Here is a 17,226-nt window from a genome sequence, read left to right as displayed (position 1 = left end):
AAACGGGGGCGATGGGTGGGAGCAGCGGTGCTGCAGGGATTTTTTTTTTGGCTGCGGAGACCTTTGGTGAGGTTGTGCTGGGAGGGAGGGTTTGGTTCAGGCTCAGCCCAATCCACCTGGCTCCATTTATCCCTTGTCCCCTTGGTGTGCATGGGGGGGCTGCTCTGCCTGAATGCCCCCCCCCAGCTCCCTGCCGCAAACCCGCTGCTCCAGCTGGAGCAACGCTGGCCTGGTGGCAGGAGGGAAGCTCTACATGGGCTTTTTTTCAGTCGATCTTTCAAAAATCTATCAGAATTTGAAGAAATTGGCTCGTGCTACCAATGTTTTCAACGGACGAAAACGGAAAAACTCGTGTTTAGTTCACAAGGATCATTTTAACTCTGAAAAGTCCTCAGGATCCTGCCCAGCAGCGCTGATCTGTGACCACGCTCCAAATTCCGTGTGACATTGCAACTGAGGGGTGAAGCACAGACACCCCCCAGGGCCTGGTTTATATTTTTATTTTAAGCAGTAAATGCGACGTTTTAGCACCTGCCTGAGCAGCAGGGAGCCTCTGCGGACGGTTTAACCAGGGTTTGCAGACCTAAAAGCTGGAGTGAGCAGGAGGGGGGGTGGCCCAGGATCTGGGGGGTGACCCAGGTTCTGGGGGGGCACCGAACTAAATGATGGGCTGCAGACGGGTCCCCGCGTAGGCACGGCCGGGTGCGTTCCTGCATCTCGGTAGCTGGTTCTGCTGCTTGGGAAAGCTGGGAAGATGCAGAGCTCCATCCCTGCTCAGCACAGCCCCTGCCCGTGTCCAGCCTGGATTTCACAGGGATTTCAGCGCATCCTGGGAGTGACAAGGGCTCCTCACGGTGCAGCCGGTCTCGAGCGGGCCAGAGGGACCCCTGGAAACAAGAGAGCAGGGAGAGAAGCGGCGAGTTGCAAATACAAGAACATAAACATATAAGCAGATATATGTATGGGGCGTGTGTGGTTTGGTTGGTTTTTTTTTTTTTTCCCCCTAAGAAAAGGGTTTTATTTGAAAACTGCGTGGGCAGGTTTGTAGCCTGGAATGTACAGACTTTCTTACCTGTTTGTACATCTGCTCCGTGCTCGCTGCGGGGGGCTCGAGGGGAAGATGCTCCTCCTTGTAATTTCCTAGGGACAAACTCCAATTCAGGTGCCAAGGGCAGCAGGATCCCTTGGGAAACTGCTCCTGTTCCCCCTTAACGCGGGGAACGTCTTTGTACCATCCACCTCTTTGTAAGACTGAGAAATTGTCCCGGTCGGTCCTCATCCTTTTGATTAAAAGAATGTTTTCCAAAAAATAAAAAAAGTAGGTTAAAAAGATCCCCTTCTGTCTCTGGCTTCCTTGGTGTCATGGGACGGGCGCGATGCTCAGCAGAGCTCCGTGATCCATGGAGCAGTGAGGTTACCGGTGGGCAGTGGATCCCAAGCAATCCAGTGATCTGGCAGATCCCCAGGGCAGGAGATCCCAAGCAATCCAGTGATCTGGCAAACCTCCAGGGCAGTGGGTCCCAAGCGATCCAGTGATCTGGTAGACCCCCAGCTGGGCTGCCAAGCGAGCGGTGTTAAACGGAGAATGTGCCACCTCCTCGGCATTGAACTGGGGGGGTCCAGGTCTGGGGGTCGCTGGCTGGAGGGGGGGGTCTGCCCCGGCCCTGGGGACGGCAGGGGGGAGAAGAGCCCTTGGTGCCGGGGTGAGTGGGTGGGGGGCGCTTTAGGAAGGAAAATAAAATGGTTTTGGCTTGGACATTGGGTTAACACCTCTGAAAGGGTGACGCGCGGCGCCTGGATGGGCCCTGGCTCCCAGTGCCCCGGGGTGGGGGATGGGGGATGGAGGAATGGGGGGGGGTGGGATGCGGGGTGGTGGGGTGGGGGATGGCGGGGTGGTGGGCTGGCGGCGTGGTGGGCTGGCGGGATGAGGGATGGGGGATGGCGGGGTGGGGGATGGCGGGGTGGGGGTTGGCAGGTGGAGGCCGTGGGCACCCCCCCCCCCCCCGCAGGATGCAGCGGGGCTGGGGACCGTGACCCCGGGTGGGATGGTGGCGCCCCCCCGGCACGTGCTGCCCTCTGCAGAGCTTCACCAGCTCCGCGTGCAGAAAAACGAAGTTTCCCCCGTAGATAAACGTTTATAAAAAGAAAGGGGGGGCGGGGGGGGTGGTGTCCCCAACCCTTTGATCCTTAAAAAATTAATTTCCAGGGAAGCGGCATTTGGCAAAGCAGAGGGACACACCCCCCCCCCCCCGCCTGCAGCTCTGGGGGGGTGGGCGAACCCCCAAACCCCGCGGGGGGAGGGGGATGGGAGGCGGCCCAGAGCGCCCGGGGGGTCCCGGGGGGGTCCCGCTGCCAGGGGGAAGCTTTGTGCAGCGGGCGGGGGAGCTCCGCCGGGCCGGGCCCGGCTCTTCCGACGGGGCGGGGGGAGGGGCCGAGGGGGTGGGAGGAGCCGGGGTGGGAGGAGCCTGAGGGGAGGTGACCGGGGGTGGGAGGAGCCGGGGTGGGAGGTGACCGGGGGTGGGAGGAGCCGGGGGGGAGGTGACCGGGGGTGGGAGGAGCCGGGGTGGGAGGAGCCTGAGGGGAGGTGACCGGGGGTGGGAGGAGCCGGGGGGGAGATGACCGGGGGTGGGAGGAGCCGGGGGGGAGGTGACCGGGGGGGAGGAGCCGGGGTGGGAGGTGACCGGGGGTGGGAGGAGCCGGGGGGGAGGTGACCGGGGGGGAGGAGCCCGGGGGGGGGGGGGAGAGGTGACCGTCGGGGGGAGGTGACCGAGGCCGCGATGCTGTTGAGGCCGGTCGCGCTTGTGTCACTGGTGAGAGCGGCGGGGGGCGCCGGGGGGCGCCGGGGGGGGATGGGCACCCCGGCCCTGTTCCCCGCCCCCCCCGTGCGCCCCTGCTCGGCCCCCCCCCCGGCCGGTGGGCGCCGCCGCGCAGCCGTTCCCGGTGGAGCTGAAGGCGGGGAAGAGATACGCCTGGTGCGCCTGCGGGCACAGCAAGAGCCAGGTGGGGCTGGGGGGGCTCCGGGGGGCGGGGGGGCACGGGCAGGCCCGGGCCCGGGGGGGCTGGGGGGGCAGGAGCTGCTGCTGCCCCCCCCCCCCCCCCCGCCCGGCAGCTCCCGCAATTCCCGGGGGATGCGCTGCATCACGGGTGTGCAGCCGTGGGGATGGGGGGGGGTCGTGGTCCCCTCGTTTGATACCCGGTGGGGAGCAGCTGCGCGGCCCCCGGGCCAGCCGGGCGCCCCCAAATCCCACCCCCCCCACTCCCCGCTTTACCTCCCCGTTTGCTTTGCAGCCCTTCTGTGACGGCGCCCACAAGAAAGCAGCCCCGGGGGTCTCCCCCCTGCGCTTCACCCCGGAGGAGGGGGGCACAGTCTGGCTCTGTGGGTGCAAGCGCACCCGCTCCCCCCCTTACTGTGATGGCACCCACAAGGAGGAGGCTGTGCAGGGGGCACAGCCCCCCCCCCCCCAGCCGTGACACGGCTGCACCCCACAACGATGGAGCCCACCGGCAGCTCAGGACCGCAGGGATGCTCAGCCTTGGGTACCACAGCTCGGGACCACAGGGATGCTCAGCCTTGGGTACCGCAGCGGGGATGAGATGCTCAGCTCCCACCCAATTAACCTTAATTACCGAGCACTGAGGGTTGCCACCAGCTGCAGAAAACCAACCTCACCCCCCCACGGGGGCAGCAGTTTTGCCTTCTGCCCCGCTGGGGCCCTGCCAAGGATAACAAAGCTCAGGGATGGCTGGGGAAGAAAATATTTTGTTGGAAAAGGGGAATTTCAGGAGCGGTTTGTGCTGCCGGAGCTGGGGGTGCCCATCAGAGCGCGGGACGGAGGGACCCGGGCAGCGGCGCCTGGACAAGCGGACGAAGGGAAGGACAGTCTGCAGCATTTATTACATTTACAAAGCTGTATAGTTATACAAATGTTTAACCGAGAACAATATATGAATATTGGGATATATTACAAGACATTAAAACGTCATACAGGATGCAAACATACAGAGCAATTTGGTTTGTACCATAGAGGGAAAAACAGAAAACAAAACGCCCCCCCCAAGAGCCCCCCACAACCCCCAGACCGAGGCACTTCAGCTGCCTCCCTCAGTTAATTCTGGCCTATTTACAAGGAGAAAAGGGGTGTCAAAGTCGAGACAAATGGAGCCCCCTGACATGCTCTGAGCCCCTCGTCCAGCCGCAGCCCGGGGATGGGGAGCAAAGAAGAGGGGACCCCCCCGGACCCCATCGGCCAGGGCTGTGCTGTAGCAAAGGTGCCGCTGTCACATCCGTGATGGGGATGCAGTACTTCAAAACAAAGAATTAAAAATTAAAAAAAAATTACAATAACAACATCCCACGTTTCCTGACCTTTGGAGTCGGGCTGGTCATACGATTCCTGTGCCACCTTCCTTTGGTTCGCCCCGTGCCGTGCCGGGCGGCCGTAGCCTGGCCGTGGGGTGCCGGCCAGGCGCTGCAGGCACTTGCTTTTTTTTTTGTCATTCATCCCCCTCCCCAGCAAGGGCAGGAGAGAAACCCCTGGGTTCTGCGCTCCCTGGGGCTCATGTGCTTTTTTTTTAATTTTTTTTTTTTTTGACAGTGTAGAAAGTTGGTCCCTTTCCCCGGAGCAGGCGGTGATGCCGGTGTCGCTCCGCTCCCACCCAGAACACGGCAGCACCTTCCCACACTCGCCCCCTCACCGAAGCCTCCTGGCTAAAGGCACTGTAGTCTTATTTTTTTTATTTTCTTTTTTTAAAAACCCAGTGTGGGGGCAGGAGGAGAGGATGGGAAGGACAGGGCGGAGAACAGAAAAAGAAACGCTCTGAAACGCAGTGTTGAAGCCGTGCGTTTGAGCGGGGAGCCAGTGATGGGGGGGGGTGTCCCGTGCCCCCTGCCGGGGCATTTGAAGCCCCTGGGTCCCACATTGACTCACCCAGTGCAGCCCCCAATGGTTTAGATGCCCCCAGACAAAACTTCCCGGAGTTGGCACCCAGTGCTGCCCCGGGGAGGGGAGACACCAATATTCCGCGGGGCTTGTGCTCCTACCACTGCTCCGGCCAGCCCTTCGCCACCAAGTTGCAAGCATAATTTTTTTTTTTTTTTAAGCTGGAAAAAATATTAAAAAAAAAAAAAAAAAAAGGAACCTACTTACTGTGCATAAAGGGAAGCGTCTGTGTGAGGCTTTGCCTGTCCAGAGACCACTCAGGGATACAGAACCAGAAATGTGCACGGCAAAGCAAAACTGAGGGGGGTGGGTAACGCCAGCAAGCGATGCTCGATGCCAACAAATGGACCGGTGGTCCCAGCCAGCCACAGGCACCATGTTATTTAGCCTGGTGGCCAAAAAAACTGAAATAAACGGAAAAAAATTAAAAAAAAAATAATAATGCAGGGCACGGCGGGGCTGGGGAGGCGGGAGTTTTTGGCTTCTGTGCTTGGCCCTTACCTGTGCTTGGCCCTTACCTGTGCAGCCGGGAGTCCCCGCTCACCGCCCCGTCTCGCTCCCGGTGGGTGCGAGGGGAGAGGGATGGGGAGGAGAGTGAAAAGCGTTAAAAGGGAAAATAAGCAAGGAAGGCAGCAGTGCCTGCGTGGCTCCCGGCTCCGGCATGCAGCTTACATAAGTTAAAATTTAAAAAAAAAAAAAAAAAAAAAGGAAAAAAAATCATTTAAAAATATTCAACCACATTTATGTGTCTTATTTGCATTTTAAATTAATCTGGTCAATCAATAGAAAATAAGTATGTATAATTTTTTTTTCTCCCTATGTACACATATATATTTATATATGTATATATATAATATATATAGATATATAAAACCCAGCCAGGAGTCCCTGCGTGGTCGGTGCTTAGGTCAAGGCGGAGGCGGCGCTGCCGTTGACAGTCGTTTTGCGGCACCGGCTGGCGGGGGGCAGCGGGGGGCAGTTCGAGGTGCCGTTGAGTGCGGTGCCAGTGCCGGCGGTGCCGCTGCCACCGGTGGAGCTGGGCGAGCCGTGGGAGGGGGTGCCAGGGCTGGGCAGGGAGGACGAGGTGGCGGGCAGCGTGGCGGGGCTGTGGGCTTTGTCGCTGACCGACTCGCACTCGGATGCGCCGCTGGTGTTGGTGCCCTCGGAGGGGGCCGGCTGGGACAGCTTCAGCCGCTTGCAGGCGGGTTGGACGCGGTATTTCAGCGGCAGGGGCCCGTTCTGCGAGCGGGAGAGGCAGCAGACCCATGGCACCAGCACCCCATGGCACCCCGTGCCACGACGGCACCGCAGCACCCAGTGCCGGCCACCAGCCCTCCCGCCTGCCCTGCAGAAAGGGGGGGAAAAGCCCCCCACCTCCTAAAATCCCAGCTGGAGCAAACACCTCTGCATGGAGGGGGCACCTGGGGTTTATTTGAGGTGCTCCCCTTTCTAAGGTCTCCCAGTTGTTAAGCTTTTCAATTAATATTTTCAAATCTTTAATTGTTCCATTTTTAAGTTTTTCAATTTTAAGTTTTGCCATTTCTGTTTTCCAATTTTTAAGTCTTTCCATTTTTAAGTTTTCCAATTTTTAAGTTTTTCCCCAATTTTTAAGTTTTTCCATTTTTAAGTTTTCCAATTTTTAAGTTTTTCCATTTTTAAGTTTTCCAAATTTAAGTTTTTCCATTTTTAAGTTTTCCAATTATTAAGTTTTTCCATTTTTGTTTTCCAAATTTAAGTTCTTCCATTTTTAAGTTTTTCCATTTTTAAGTTTTCCAATTTTAAAGTTTTTCCATTTTTAAGTTTCCCAATTTTTGAGTTCTTCAGTTTTGAAGCTTTTCCATCTCTAACTTTTCCATTCTTAAGCTTTGCCGTTGTGAGGTTTCCAGTGCCTCTAACCTTTCCCCAAAGAACTGCTTTTCCAGGCTTTTCCCCCCGGCCAAGCCCCGGCACCGGTGCCGACGGGTCGGCAGCTGGGCTTACCCTCCTCCAGGGGTAGATGTAGGCGATGTCCATCAGGGTGTAATACTCCTTCAGGGGCTCGTCTTCGTAGAGGACCTCCACCTGGCGCAGGGGACAGCGTCAGCCCCCCAGCACAGGGGCAGAGGCACCGCCAGCCCCCCCGGAGTCGCTCCTGGGGCGTTGAGGCTTTGCCATCCCCAAACTGGGGGTTGCCGGGGGTCCCGGGGGTCGCGGGGCTGCCCTTGCCAGAAGCTGGAGCAAATTCGGTTTCCAGCAACAAGCCTTAAGGGCCGGATCCTGCCCCAGCACCCGCCCGCTGGGGATGCAAAGCCCAGGCTGCGCAGCAGAGCCGCGATATTCGGGAACAAGGGAACGCGGCGTGTTTGCAGCGGGGGATGGATGCAACACGGGATGGAGACATGGCATCGCCCCCCGCCCCCCCCCCCCCCCCCCAAGCCCAGCGGAGCGCAGGGAAAGCCCCGGGCACACGCTCACCTTGTACTTGCTGGGAACATCCATCTTGTTGCGGAGGAACTTGGCCAGGTGCATGACGGTCATCGCGGCGGGGCAGCGCAGGAACCGTACCCCGTTCTTCTGGGGGCGCAGCGGGAGGGGGCCGGGGGGAGAGGCGTTGCTGAGAGTCCGCCGTGCAATTAATGGGCAGTTCCCAGGTGGTTTGGGGTGCCCCCCACACCCCCACCCCAAAAGCCGGGGAGGCAGCTTGGCCGCGCAGCTCTCCGTGCCGCGGTCCCACCACACTCACCTTCTCCTTCTCCAGGTCCCCGTTCTCCACCGTCCCTTTCTTCTCCTCTCTGTGGGGAGGAAAGCAAACACAGGACGAAGCTGACGGAGGAATCAAAAGGCGGAGAGGAAAAAATCACTCACCAAGGGGGGTATCCCGGGAGGGGCGACAAGGGGGGGAAACACCCAGCGACCCCCAGCCGAGCTCTGCTTTCGCCCCCCCTGACCACACACGTGCCCAAATTCCTGCGTTTCCAATCCAGCAGCACCTCGGAGGCACCGGGATGGGGCAGCCCTTGGGCTCTGCTGCCCGGGAAGGAGCTGCCCAGGCAGCAGCGATGCCGGGGCATCGCGCCCTCAGAGGATGCAGGATGGGGGACCGGGGAGCTGAGCTTTGGGTGCTCCTCCATCCATCCAAGCATCCCTGGATACACCGATCCCTGAGCGGGGGCCGTGCCAGGCGCCCCCAGCTCCATCTCCGGAGCGGGGAGAGAGGGTGGGGGGAGTTTATTGACAACCCCCAGAGGCAGGGGCTGCGGAGCAGCCAGAAAATTGTACCTCGACCCTTCATAAAACTCTATGGACAGGCTGACAATCTCGTCGTCTGTCAGGTTGCCCTTGTCCTGCTCGGACACTTCCCCGCGATCTTCGTTGGATCCGTTGGGAACTGCAGGAGCAGAAGGAGGGAAAGGCTGAGCCACCACGGGGAGGGGGCACAGCCAGGGGGAGGGGGGGGGGGGTCCCCGAGGCGGACACTCACCCTCTGCCATGGGGTAGGCTGCGTAGAAATCACGCCGCCTCTTCATCTCATCTGCGGGAGGAGGGAGGTGAGGGGGGAGGAAAAACCGCACCAAGGGGGAGATGGGTGCGAGGAGGGGAGCCCCAGGAACCCCGGATCGCTGAGCACCGCTCACGGTGCGGACGGCCCCGGTGAGGGCAGTGGCTTTGGCAAGGGCAGCCCAGTCGTACCAGTAAAACCCTCGAAGCGGCTGCAAATCCGCTGCTGGGAGAACACCCTTACGGCGGCTCGACTGTCCTCGGGCTCGCCACACCTGCGGACCCCCACACTTTGCCCCCCACCAAGGAGGGGCAGGTGCTCGGAAAGCAAATCCGCGGCTCCTGGTCCCGGCTCTGCTTTTCGGGGTTCCCCCCAGCAGCACCCCCCGGGATGGGCGCTATCCGGATGGACCCATCCCCGTGTCCATTGGGACCACACGTTCTCCTGCTGTCCCCGTGACACGGGCAGGGGTCTGCGTGGGCAGCGGGGAAGCTGGGGGACCAGTTTCACTGGGGGGGGGGGGGAGAGATAGAGACACCCCCAAACCCACCCAGTTATCACCGCCCAGGGCTGTACCTTTGAAAAGCCCCGGGACCAGTTTGTACACTATGTCCTGTAGGGTTTTGTCCGACCTGGGGGAAAGAAAGAAATAGGAAAAAAGAGAGAAATCAGCTGGATTCGGGAGCAGCTTCCTCCCCTGGGCTGCTGAAAGATGCCCTGCCCCCCGTGCCCCCCGCCAGCCCGCAGGCTGCTCCCCCCACCCCATCTCCCTCCCAGTAAGCTCCCAGTACAAAGCCCCGGCTCCCTGTCAGCTCCCGCGCTCACCGCAAAGGGTTAACTCTGGAAAAAACAAGAAAACCATTTAAAAAATCCTTGTAATTGCTAGGAATTACGACAGCAGGATTCTGGGGCCAGGATCCGTTTCAGTAGTCAAAACAATTACAAAAACTCATCAAGAATCTAAAAAAAAATTAAAATAAAATCTAAGATTGGCAAATGTTTCTGCAAGTTTTCATTTGCATCTGATTTTATTTTTGGACTCGGCTGCCGGTTCCCTCTGCTGTAAGGAGAGCAGGGAGCAGCCACTCTCGGGCTGTCCTACAGGAAAGCCAAGTGGATTCCCTAAAATGTGGGTATCTCCAGGTGGGATCTTCTAACGCACTGGAGGAACTGGGGGAAACTCGAATCCCATCCTCAGCACGGAGCGGGGAATGGGATTTTGTGGGAAGGCTTGGGCTCCAAACCCCGCCAATTTAAAAGCAGCAGCTCAAATGAATTAAAAAAATAATATCTCAAAAACAAAGCAAGAGCAGTGGGACTGGTGAAAAGTAAATTATATCTGCAATTATTTCCGTTTTAATAATAAGGCCTTTATTCTAAAGAAAAACAAATGACCGTACCCTATATTATTTTTAGCCCAGCTATGTCTTTTATCTCTAATTCCTCGGTGATGTCACTCCGGTTCACGGGGCCCCGCTGTGATTTTATTTATAATACATACCCGGCGAATTTACTTTATAATTTACAGCAAGCTAATGAAAAAACAACCTCAGCCGTTTGATTGACAGCTTAATTACCAGCCGGTCCCTGCTCTTGCATGAGTCAACCACCCCATTCAGCCCAGGACGGTGGTGCTGGGCGGGGGGCTGGGGGTCCACACATGGGCAGCACCCTCAGCACCATGCCCAGCGTGTGGGTGTTTTGGTGCTGCCACGGCACCACGGCACCGGTTTGGGAAGCCAAGGGGAAAGCCAGCCCCTCATCGGTGCAGTTTTCGATGGCACCCCATCTGGCTCAGGACCCCCCGCCACCCACCGCAGCACCGCTGCCCACGCACCCCACATTTCCCCCCACCGCGACCCGCCGGGATGCCAAAGCACCGGTGCCACCGTGGCAGCCACACTCGGCGGCTGCGTATCCGTCTCGGCACACAGGCAGGGATGTTTCGGCGAGGGAGCTGTGGGAGCCAGAGTGTAAATATTTCATAGTGAACCAGGAAAAAAAAAAAAAAAAAAAAAAAAAAAAAAGGGGGCAGAAAAAGTGTTACTACAGAAACAGATTTACATGGAAGAGGCTAAAAAAAAAAAAAGGATTTAAAAAAAAAAAAAAAAGGCGAGTGATGTATCACAGCCTTTCATGGTTTCTATGCCAACCACCTGCAGAGCCAATTCCACAAGTGATGGGACGTGTCTGGCTTTCCCCAGCGAAGCCACCGGGCGCCCCTTCAGCGTCCCCCGAGGGACACGGCACCGTCCCCACGGGGACAGAGCAGGGAGCTGGAAAGCACAGGGGGTCCCAGGTTAATCTATGCACGGAGGGGCCGTGGGGATGGACGGAGGGGCCGTGGGGATGGACGGATCCCTGCGGTGCGGGATGCTGAGGGATGGGCACAGGGCAGCCCTTGCTCTGGCTGGCACCTGCCCCAGCCTGTCCCCAAGTCCGGTCCCTTCCATGGTGGCATCTCCCACCGTCCCCACTCCCATTCCACCCGGAGAGCATCCCAGTCCCCACTGCTGCGGGATGCAGGGTCAGGCGCAGAGGTTTCACGCTGCGAGAGATGCAGCTGGTCCCTGCAGGGCTGCACCCACACGGGCCGGGGCTCGGGGACGCGCCGGGGCCGGGGGCGCGTGGGGACCCCCCTCGGCTCACCTGATGCTGAGGAGGGGTCTGGTTTTGTGCACTTGGACATCACACATGGGGCAGTACTTGTTCGTCTCCAGGTAGCGGACAATGCAGGTTTTGCAGACTGCGGGGAGAGACGCGGCGTGAGCGGACGGACGGAGGGGGGGGGGCGGGCAGAGCCCCTCTGCCACCCAGCAAAGCGCCCCACACCCCTGCACCAGTTCGGGGCCAGGGCCCCATCCAGGACCCTGCGCTCCATGCGCCAGCCACACCTCAGGCAGGATGGGTTTGGGCACCGCAGGAGGGTCCTGGTGCAGCACGGGCACTCAGGGCACCCATGGGTGCAGCACGGCCACCCTTCCCATGGCATGGGGCACCCATGGGTGCAGCACGGCCACCCTTCCTGTGGCTCAGGGCACCCATGGGTGCAGCACGGCCACCCTTCCCATGGCATCGGGCACCCATGGGTGCAGCACGGCCACTCAGGGCACCCATGGGTACAGCATGACCACCCTTCCCATGGCATTGGGCACCCATGGGTGCAGCACGGCCACCCTTCCTGTGGCTCAGGGCACCCATGGGTGCAGCACGGCCACTCAGGGCACCCATGGGTACAGCATGACCACCCTTCCCATGGCATGGGGCACCCATGGGTGCAGCACGGCCACTCAGGGCACCCATGGGTACAGCATGACCACCCTTCCCATGGCATTGGGCACCCATGGGTGCAGCATGGCCACCCTTCCTGTGGCTCAGGGCACCCATGGGTGAAGCACGGCCACTCAGGGCACCCATGGGTGCAGCACGACCACCCTTCCCATGGCTCAGGGCACCCATGGGTGCAGCATGGCCCCAGCCAGGGACCCAGAACACTCACAGGAGTGCAGACACTCCACGATGGTGGTGGCGTCTATGAAGTAGCCGCCGCACAAGGCGCACATCAGGTGGGGGTTGAGCTCGGTGATCTTTATCCTGGTGGTCCTGTGCATTTTGGAGCAGCGCCGCGGGGGATCCTCCCTGCAGGGAAACACCCAGGACCCCCTGAACGGCTGCTCCGTGCAAGGATGGGACCTGCGGGACCCACTTCACCCTTTAACAGACAAATCCAGGGCAGGGTGGGGGTGCCCGGTGCTCCCCCCGAGATGCCACACGTGGCTCTGGGAGCACTGGGACAGAGCCCCAGGGATGCACAAGCAGCACCCACCCCCCACCCCGGGCACCGCCAGCTCCTCCTGCCTCATGTCTACATCTTCCCGGGGGTCCCCACCACGCTGAGCAACATCTGAGCGGGGCACACAGCACCCCTGTCCCCCACAGCACCCCTGTCCCCCACCTCGCCTGCAGCTCCTGGGGGGGGCTGCCTGCGCACACACGTGCCCAAATGCACACACATGCCCAAACACACACACACACAAAGTGTATTTTTGTTTTGTTTGAGGGAAAAAGGCATTTTCAGCCACCGCCTGGCGGTTTCTATAGAAACTCCCGGGTCTGGTGTTGGCCACCCACCCGTGGGAGCATCCACAGCACCCACGCACGTGGGTGTGCACGGGGGGGGGGGGGCGGTGCACGGGGGGGCACGGCGGAATTGCTGCCTGCCCGCTCGGGCACTTGCACGTTTACAATGGGAAACGATTGGAGCCGGAGCCCGAAATCGCTGCAGTTTTATTGTTGCCATGGCAACCTCGATACTTGGAGAGGAGCCAGAATATTATTACAACCATCCGAGGCGAGGGGGAGATGAAACCCGGGGTTTGTATCAATGAGTGTGGGCACGGTGGCGGGGTGTGCCCCCAGCAACAACCGCACGCACACCCCTCCAGGGACACACACACGGGGGTACATGCTACACAGGCACGCGCTACACGCGTTCCCCACAGGCACACAGGAACACCCGTACAGCCGCGGTACAGGCGGTCACGGCGGTGTCACCACCAGGCCCTTGGTGGACACTCGACGGCCAACAGCCGGACACCGAGACACCCAGCGAAGGCACCGCGGGCACCACGTGGGGTGAACCCCGCACCGGGGAGCAACCGGGGCACACGTCTGTGTGTGTGTGTGTGCGCGGGGGGGGGGTGCGTGCGGGGGTCTCTGTACAACACCCGGCCCAGGCCAGGCACCTGCCCTGGGGAAGCTGCCCCACAAACCCGCTCGATCCCTGCGGTGCTTCTCCTGGGATCCAGCCTGGGTCTCCCGGGTCATTTGGCCACCGTGGAGTCCCCAGAGGCAGGTGTGCAGAGATGGGGACACCACGGGGACCGGGATGGAGGTGTGCAGGGATGGGGACACCACGGGGACCGGGATGGAGGTGTGCAGAGATGGGGACACCACGGGGACCAGGATGGGGACACAACAGGGACCGGGATGGAGGTGTGCAGGGATGGGGACACAACAGGGACCAGGATGGAGGTGTGCAGAGATGGGGACACCACGGTGACCAGGATGGGGACACCACGGGGACCAGGATGGAGGTGTGCAGAGATGGGGACACCACGGTGACCAGGATGGGGACACCACGGGGACCGGGATGGAGGTCTGCAGAGATGGGGACACCACGGGGACCAGGATGGGGACACCACGGGGACCAGGATGGAGGTGTGCAGGGATGGGGACACCACGGGGACCAGGATGGAGGTGTGCAGAGATGGGGACACCACGGGGACCGGGATGGGGACACCACGGGGACCGGGATGGAGGTGTGCAGGGATGGGGACACCACAGGGACCAGGATGGGGACACCACGGGGACCAGGATGGGGACACAACAGGGACCGGGATGGAGGTGTGCAGGGATGGGGATACCACGGGGACCGGGATGGAGGTGTGCAGGGATGGGGACACCACGGGGACCAGGATGGGGACACCACAGGGACCGGGATGGAGGTGTGCAGGGATGGGGACACAACAGGGACCAGGATGGAGGTGTGCAGAGATGGGGACACAACAGGGACCAGGATGGAGGTGTGCAGAGATGGGGACACCACGGGGACCAGGATGGGGACACCACAGGGACTGGGATGGAGGTGTGCAGGGATGGGGACACCACGGGGACCAGGATGGGGACACAACAGGGACCGGGATGGAGGTGTGCAGGGATGGGGACACAACAGGGACCAGGATGGAGGTGTGCAGAGATGGGGACACCACGGGGACCGGGATGGCAGGGATGGGGACACCACGGGGACCAGGATGGGGACACAACAGGGACCGGGATGGAGGTGTGCAGGGATGGGGACACCACGGGGACCAGGATGGGGACACCACAGGGACCGGGATGGAGGTGTGCAGAGATGGGGACACCACGGGGACCGGGATGCAGATGCTGCAGGGATGGGGACACCATGGAGATGGGGACCTCGAGGATGGAGGCACAGGAGCCAAGGCGAGCCCCAGGGTCTCCTGGCAGAGGGGGCCAGGGGCACCAGGGTGTTCGGGAAGCCCCAGCCCCCCCGGCTGAACTCTCACCCCTGGGCATCCCCCAGCGGGGCACCCCAGCGCGCCTGCACCCCGCTGCCCCCGGGCAGGTGCCCCCACCCCTCTGCACCCCCCAGGTGATGGGGGGCCACTGCCAGGCTCCCCCCGGCCAGGAGAACACCAGGGAGGGGGGGTGAGGGGTGCAGCCCCCAGCCCCGGGCTCCCGCACCGATCCCCGCCAGGGGACCGGGCAGCTCCACCGGGCACCGGGCCGCCCACACCGGGGCCGCGTTTTGGGTGGATTTTGCTGCTTTTGGTGCTCGCCGCCGCCAATGGCGGCCCGGGTCTCCGCGGGAGGGGGGAGCCCGAGCCACCGGCGCAAACCGGTTCTAATAAACCGGGTGATAACAACCGCGATTTCCTGCCGTGGGGGCGAACAAAGCCCCGTCCCCCGCCCCGGGCACCGGAGCCGGCCGCAGCCCCAGCCCAGCCGCAGCCCCCGGGGCCGCCCCGTCCCACCAGCGATGCCCGGTACCCGGAGGGGTCCCGCCGCCGGGCTCCCCGCGCCCCCGGCCCCGGCTTTCGGGGTCTTTTGTCTCCCTGGGCGGTGGCCCGGCATGGTGTGCCCCCCCCCCCCCCCCCCCCCCATCCCCAAAATCCCCCCCGGACCACGCACGGGCGGGGAAGGACGTTTCAAAGTCACCGGTAACTTAGACCCAACCGGCCGCCCCCTCCCCGTAGGAGCCCCCGGCGGCGGCGAGCCCGGGAACCGGGAACTAAACCGGGACGTCTCCCCCCCGCCAACCGGCACTCGACCGCACGGCGGCCACGGTCCCCCACGCCCCGGCAACACGACAAAAAGGCACCGGAGCGTGAACCCGCCGCCCCCCGACAGCGCCCGCCGCCCCGACGGGACCCGGGCACCGGCCGCCGCCGAGGAGCCGAACGGTGGCGGGGAAGGGGGTGGGGGTGGGGGGGGCAGCACCACGGGGAGGGCACGGACACGCGTGTCCGCACACCCGTGTACGCACAAGGGCACGCGCACACACACTCACACTCACACTCACACCCCCGCCCCGTCCCGGCGGTGCGACGTGTCCGTGCGTGACACCCGCCTGGCACCGGCGTGCGGGCACGGACACGCGTGACCCCGCGCTGTGCCCGGGGGGGGGCCCAGCTGCAGCCCCCCACCCCCCCTTTTTTTTTGTTGGGGGGCGGGGGTACACGCGGGGTTTGGGGCCGGGGGTGGGGCAGCCCCGCAGCCCTTTGTACCCGGGGCCGCCTGACAGCCCGGCCCCCCGCCCGCCTCGGGGGGGCTCCCGCCGCGCCCCCCCCCCCCCCCCCCCCCGCACTACCCCGCTCCACGCCACGCCGGGCCCGCGCGGGGGGGGGGCGGCGGGGCTGTCAGGGCTCCGTAGCCCCACACCGGGGGGGTGTCACGGCCCCGGGCACAAAGCGGGGGGAGGCGGCGGCCATCGGCCATCTTGAACGCGGGGAGAAAAGGGCGCGGGGGGGCCGGCGGCGGGGCCCGGCGGGGGGGGGGGGCCCGGGACCGCGTCCCTACCTGGTGGCGGCGGCGGCGGCGGCGGCGCGGCCGCCCCCCCGCTCCCGCCGGTGGGCACGGCTCGGCTCGGCGCGGCGCGGCGGCGGGCGCTGCGGCCGGGGCCTTTTTTTTTTTCTCTCGCTCGAGTTGTTTTTTTTTTTTTTTTTCTTTCCCTCTTTTTTTTTTTTCCCCTCCTTCCTCCTCCTTTTTTTTTTTTTTAATTTTTTTTTTCCTCCTTTTTATTTTATTTTTTTCCCTCCTCCAGCCGCCGCCAGGCCCCGCCCCGCCTCACGTGACCTCATTCCTTTGGGGTGTTGCGGAGGAGGGGAGTGAGGGGCCGAGATTGGGGCTCCCCCCCCCCCCCCCCAACTCCCCGCCGCCCCGCCCCGCCGGGACACAGCCCCCCCCCCCCGGGGGACATCACTGCGGCGGTGCCCCGGTGCTTGCGGACAGCCCCGCTGCTGCCGCCCCCCCCTCACCGCGACCCCCTCGTTATGCTCGGGGTGGGGGGGAGGGGAAGCGCCCTAAAATCCCCTGGAATGAGCCCAAAATCCCAGCCCGGTGCCAGCCCCGCTCCGCTCCCCTCTACCGCGTCCCCATCACCGCGGCACTGCTCGGGGGGTGCCCCGGGACCCCCCCCCCCCCCCTACCAGCCTTGGGGCAATTTTTGGCTCCAAATGGGGGAAATTCCCACCCTGGAGGCGATGCGGGGCATCCTGGGCCCCGCGGGACCTTCCCCGGGACCTGCCGGTGGAAAAGGAAGCAAAGGGAAGGGGAAAAAAAAGGAAAGGAAAAAAATATAAGAGGGGGACTTAGAGAAAGAAAGGGGGAAATGGAAAAGGAGGGAAGAAAAGGGAAAAAAAGGAATAGGAGGGAAGGAAGGAAAAAAAATAAGAGGGGGACTTAAAGGGGGAAATGGAAAAGGAGGGAAGAAAAGGGAAAAAAAGGAATAGGAGGGAAGGAAAGGAAAAGAATGAATAGGATGAAAGAAAAGAAAAAAAAGATGTAAGAAAATGGAAAAAAAAATAGGAATAGGAGGAAAGAAAAGGAAAAAAGGAATAGGAGAGAAGGAAAGAATAAGAATATAACAGGAGGGAAGGAAATTAAAAAGGAAGGGAAGAAAAAAGGAAAGTAGGGAGGGAAAAAAGACTGGAAAAAGGGAAGAGAAGGAAAAAAAAGGAAAAAGCGGGAAAGCAATAAAAGTGGGGGGAAAGCGGAAGGGAAGGG

The 17,226-nt window shown here is 61.5% G+C and overlaps 1 protein-coding gene across 3 annotated transcripts; it reads right to left on the bottom strand.

The window, feature by feature from the left end:
- Positions 1 to 3,876: 3,876 nt before the first annotated feature.
- On the bottom strand, positions 3,877 to 16,222 carry PCGF2 (polycomb group ring finger 2). 3 transcript variants are annotated; one of them, XM_055697720.1, is made up of 10 exons: positions 16,021 to 16,222; positions 11,918 to 12,057; positions 11,068 to 11,164; positions 8,995 to 9,050; positions 8,401 to 8,451; positions 8,199 to 8,307; positions 7,663 to 7,711; positions 7,395 to 7,533; positions 6,921 to 7,001; positions 3,877 to 6,179 (listed from the first exon to the last, which is right to left on the bottom strand). In XM_055697720.1, exons 2-10 carry the CDS (start codon positions 12,027 to 12,029, stop codon positions 5,716 to 5,718), a joined length of 1,158 nt encoding a protein of 385 aa, XP_055553695.1. In that variant the 5' UTR covers positions 12,030 to 12,057; positions 16,021 to 16,222; the 3' UTR covers positions 3,877 to 5,715. The 3 variants fall into 3 exon arrangements, with proteins under 3 accessions (XP_055553695.1, XP_055553697.1, XP_055553698.1); XM_055697722.1 differs by having other exon boundaries at positions 5,661 to 6,179; positions 7,395 to 7,493; positions 16,021 to 16,177; XM_055697723.1 differs by having other exon boundaries at positions 5,661 to 6,179; positions 7,395 to 7,490; positions 16,021 to 16,177.
- Between the last annotated feature and the right edge of the window lie 1,004 nt (positions 16,223 to 17,226).

Source organism: Falco cherrug, chromosome 20, assembly GCF_023634085.1.
Source record: "Falco cherrug isolate bFalChe1 chromosome 20, bFalChe1.pri, whole genome shotgun sequence".
NCBI classification, from domain to species: domain Eukaryota; kingdom Metazoa; phylum Chordata; class Aves; order Falconiformes; family Falconidae; genus Falco; species Falco cherrug.
Note: the sequence above shows the minus strand (reverse complement) of the source record. Positions and strands in the feature narration are given on the sequence as shown.

Bases quoted from the DNA above. Each gene is read 5' to 3' on its own strand.
- PCGF2 (XM_055697720.1), bottom strand. From the start codon at position 12,029: ATGCACAGGACCACCAGGATAAAGATCACCGAGCTCAACCCCCACCTG. The intron at 8,452-8,994 runs GTACAGCCCTGG...CTCCTCCCGCAG, and splicing joins GGTCCCGGGGCTTTTCAAAG to ATGAGATGAAGAGGCGGCGT. The intron at 8,308-8,400 runs GTGAGTGTCCGC...CTGCTCCTGCAG, and splicing joins AGCCTACCCCATGGCAGAGG to TTCCCAACGGATCCAACGAA.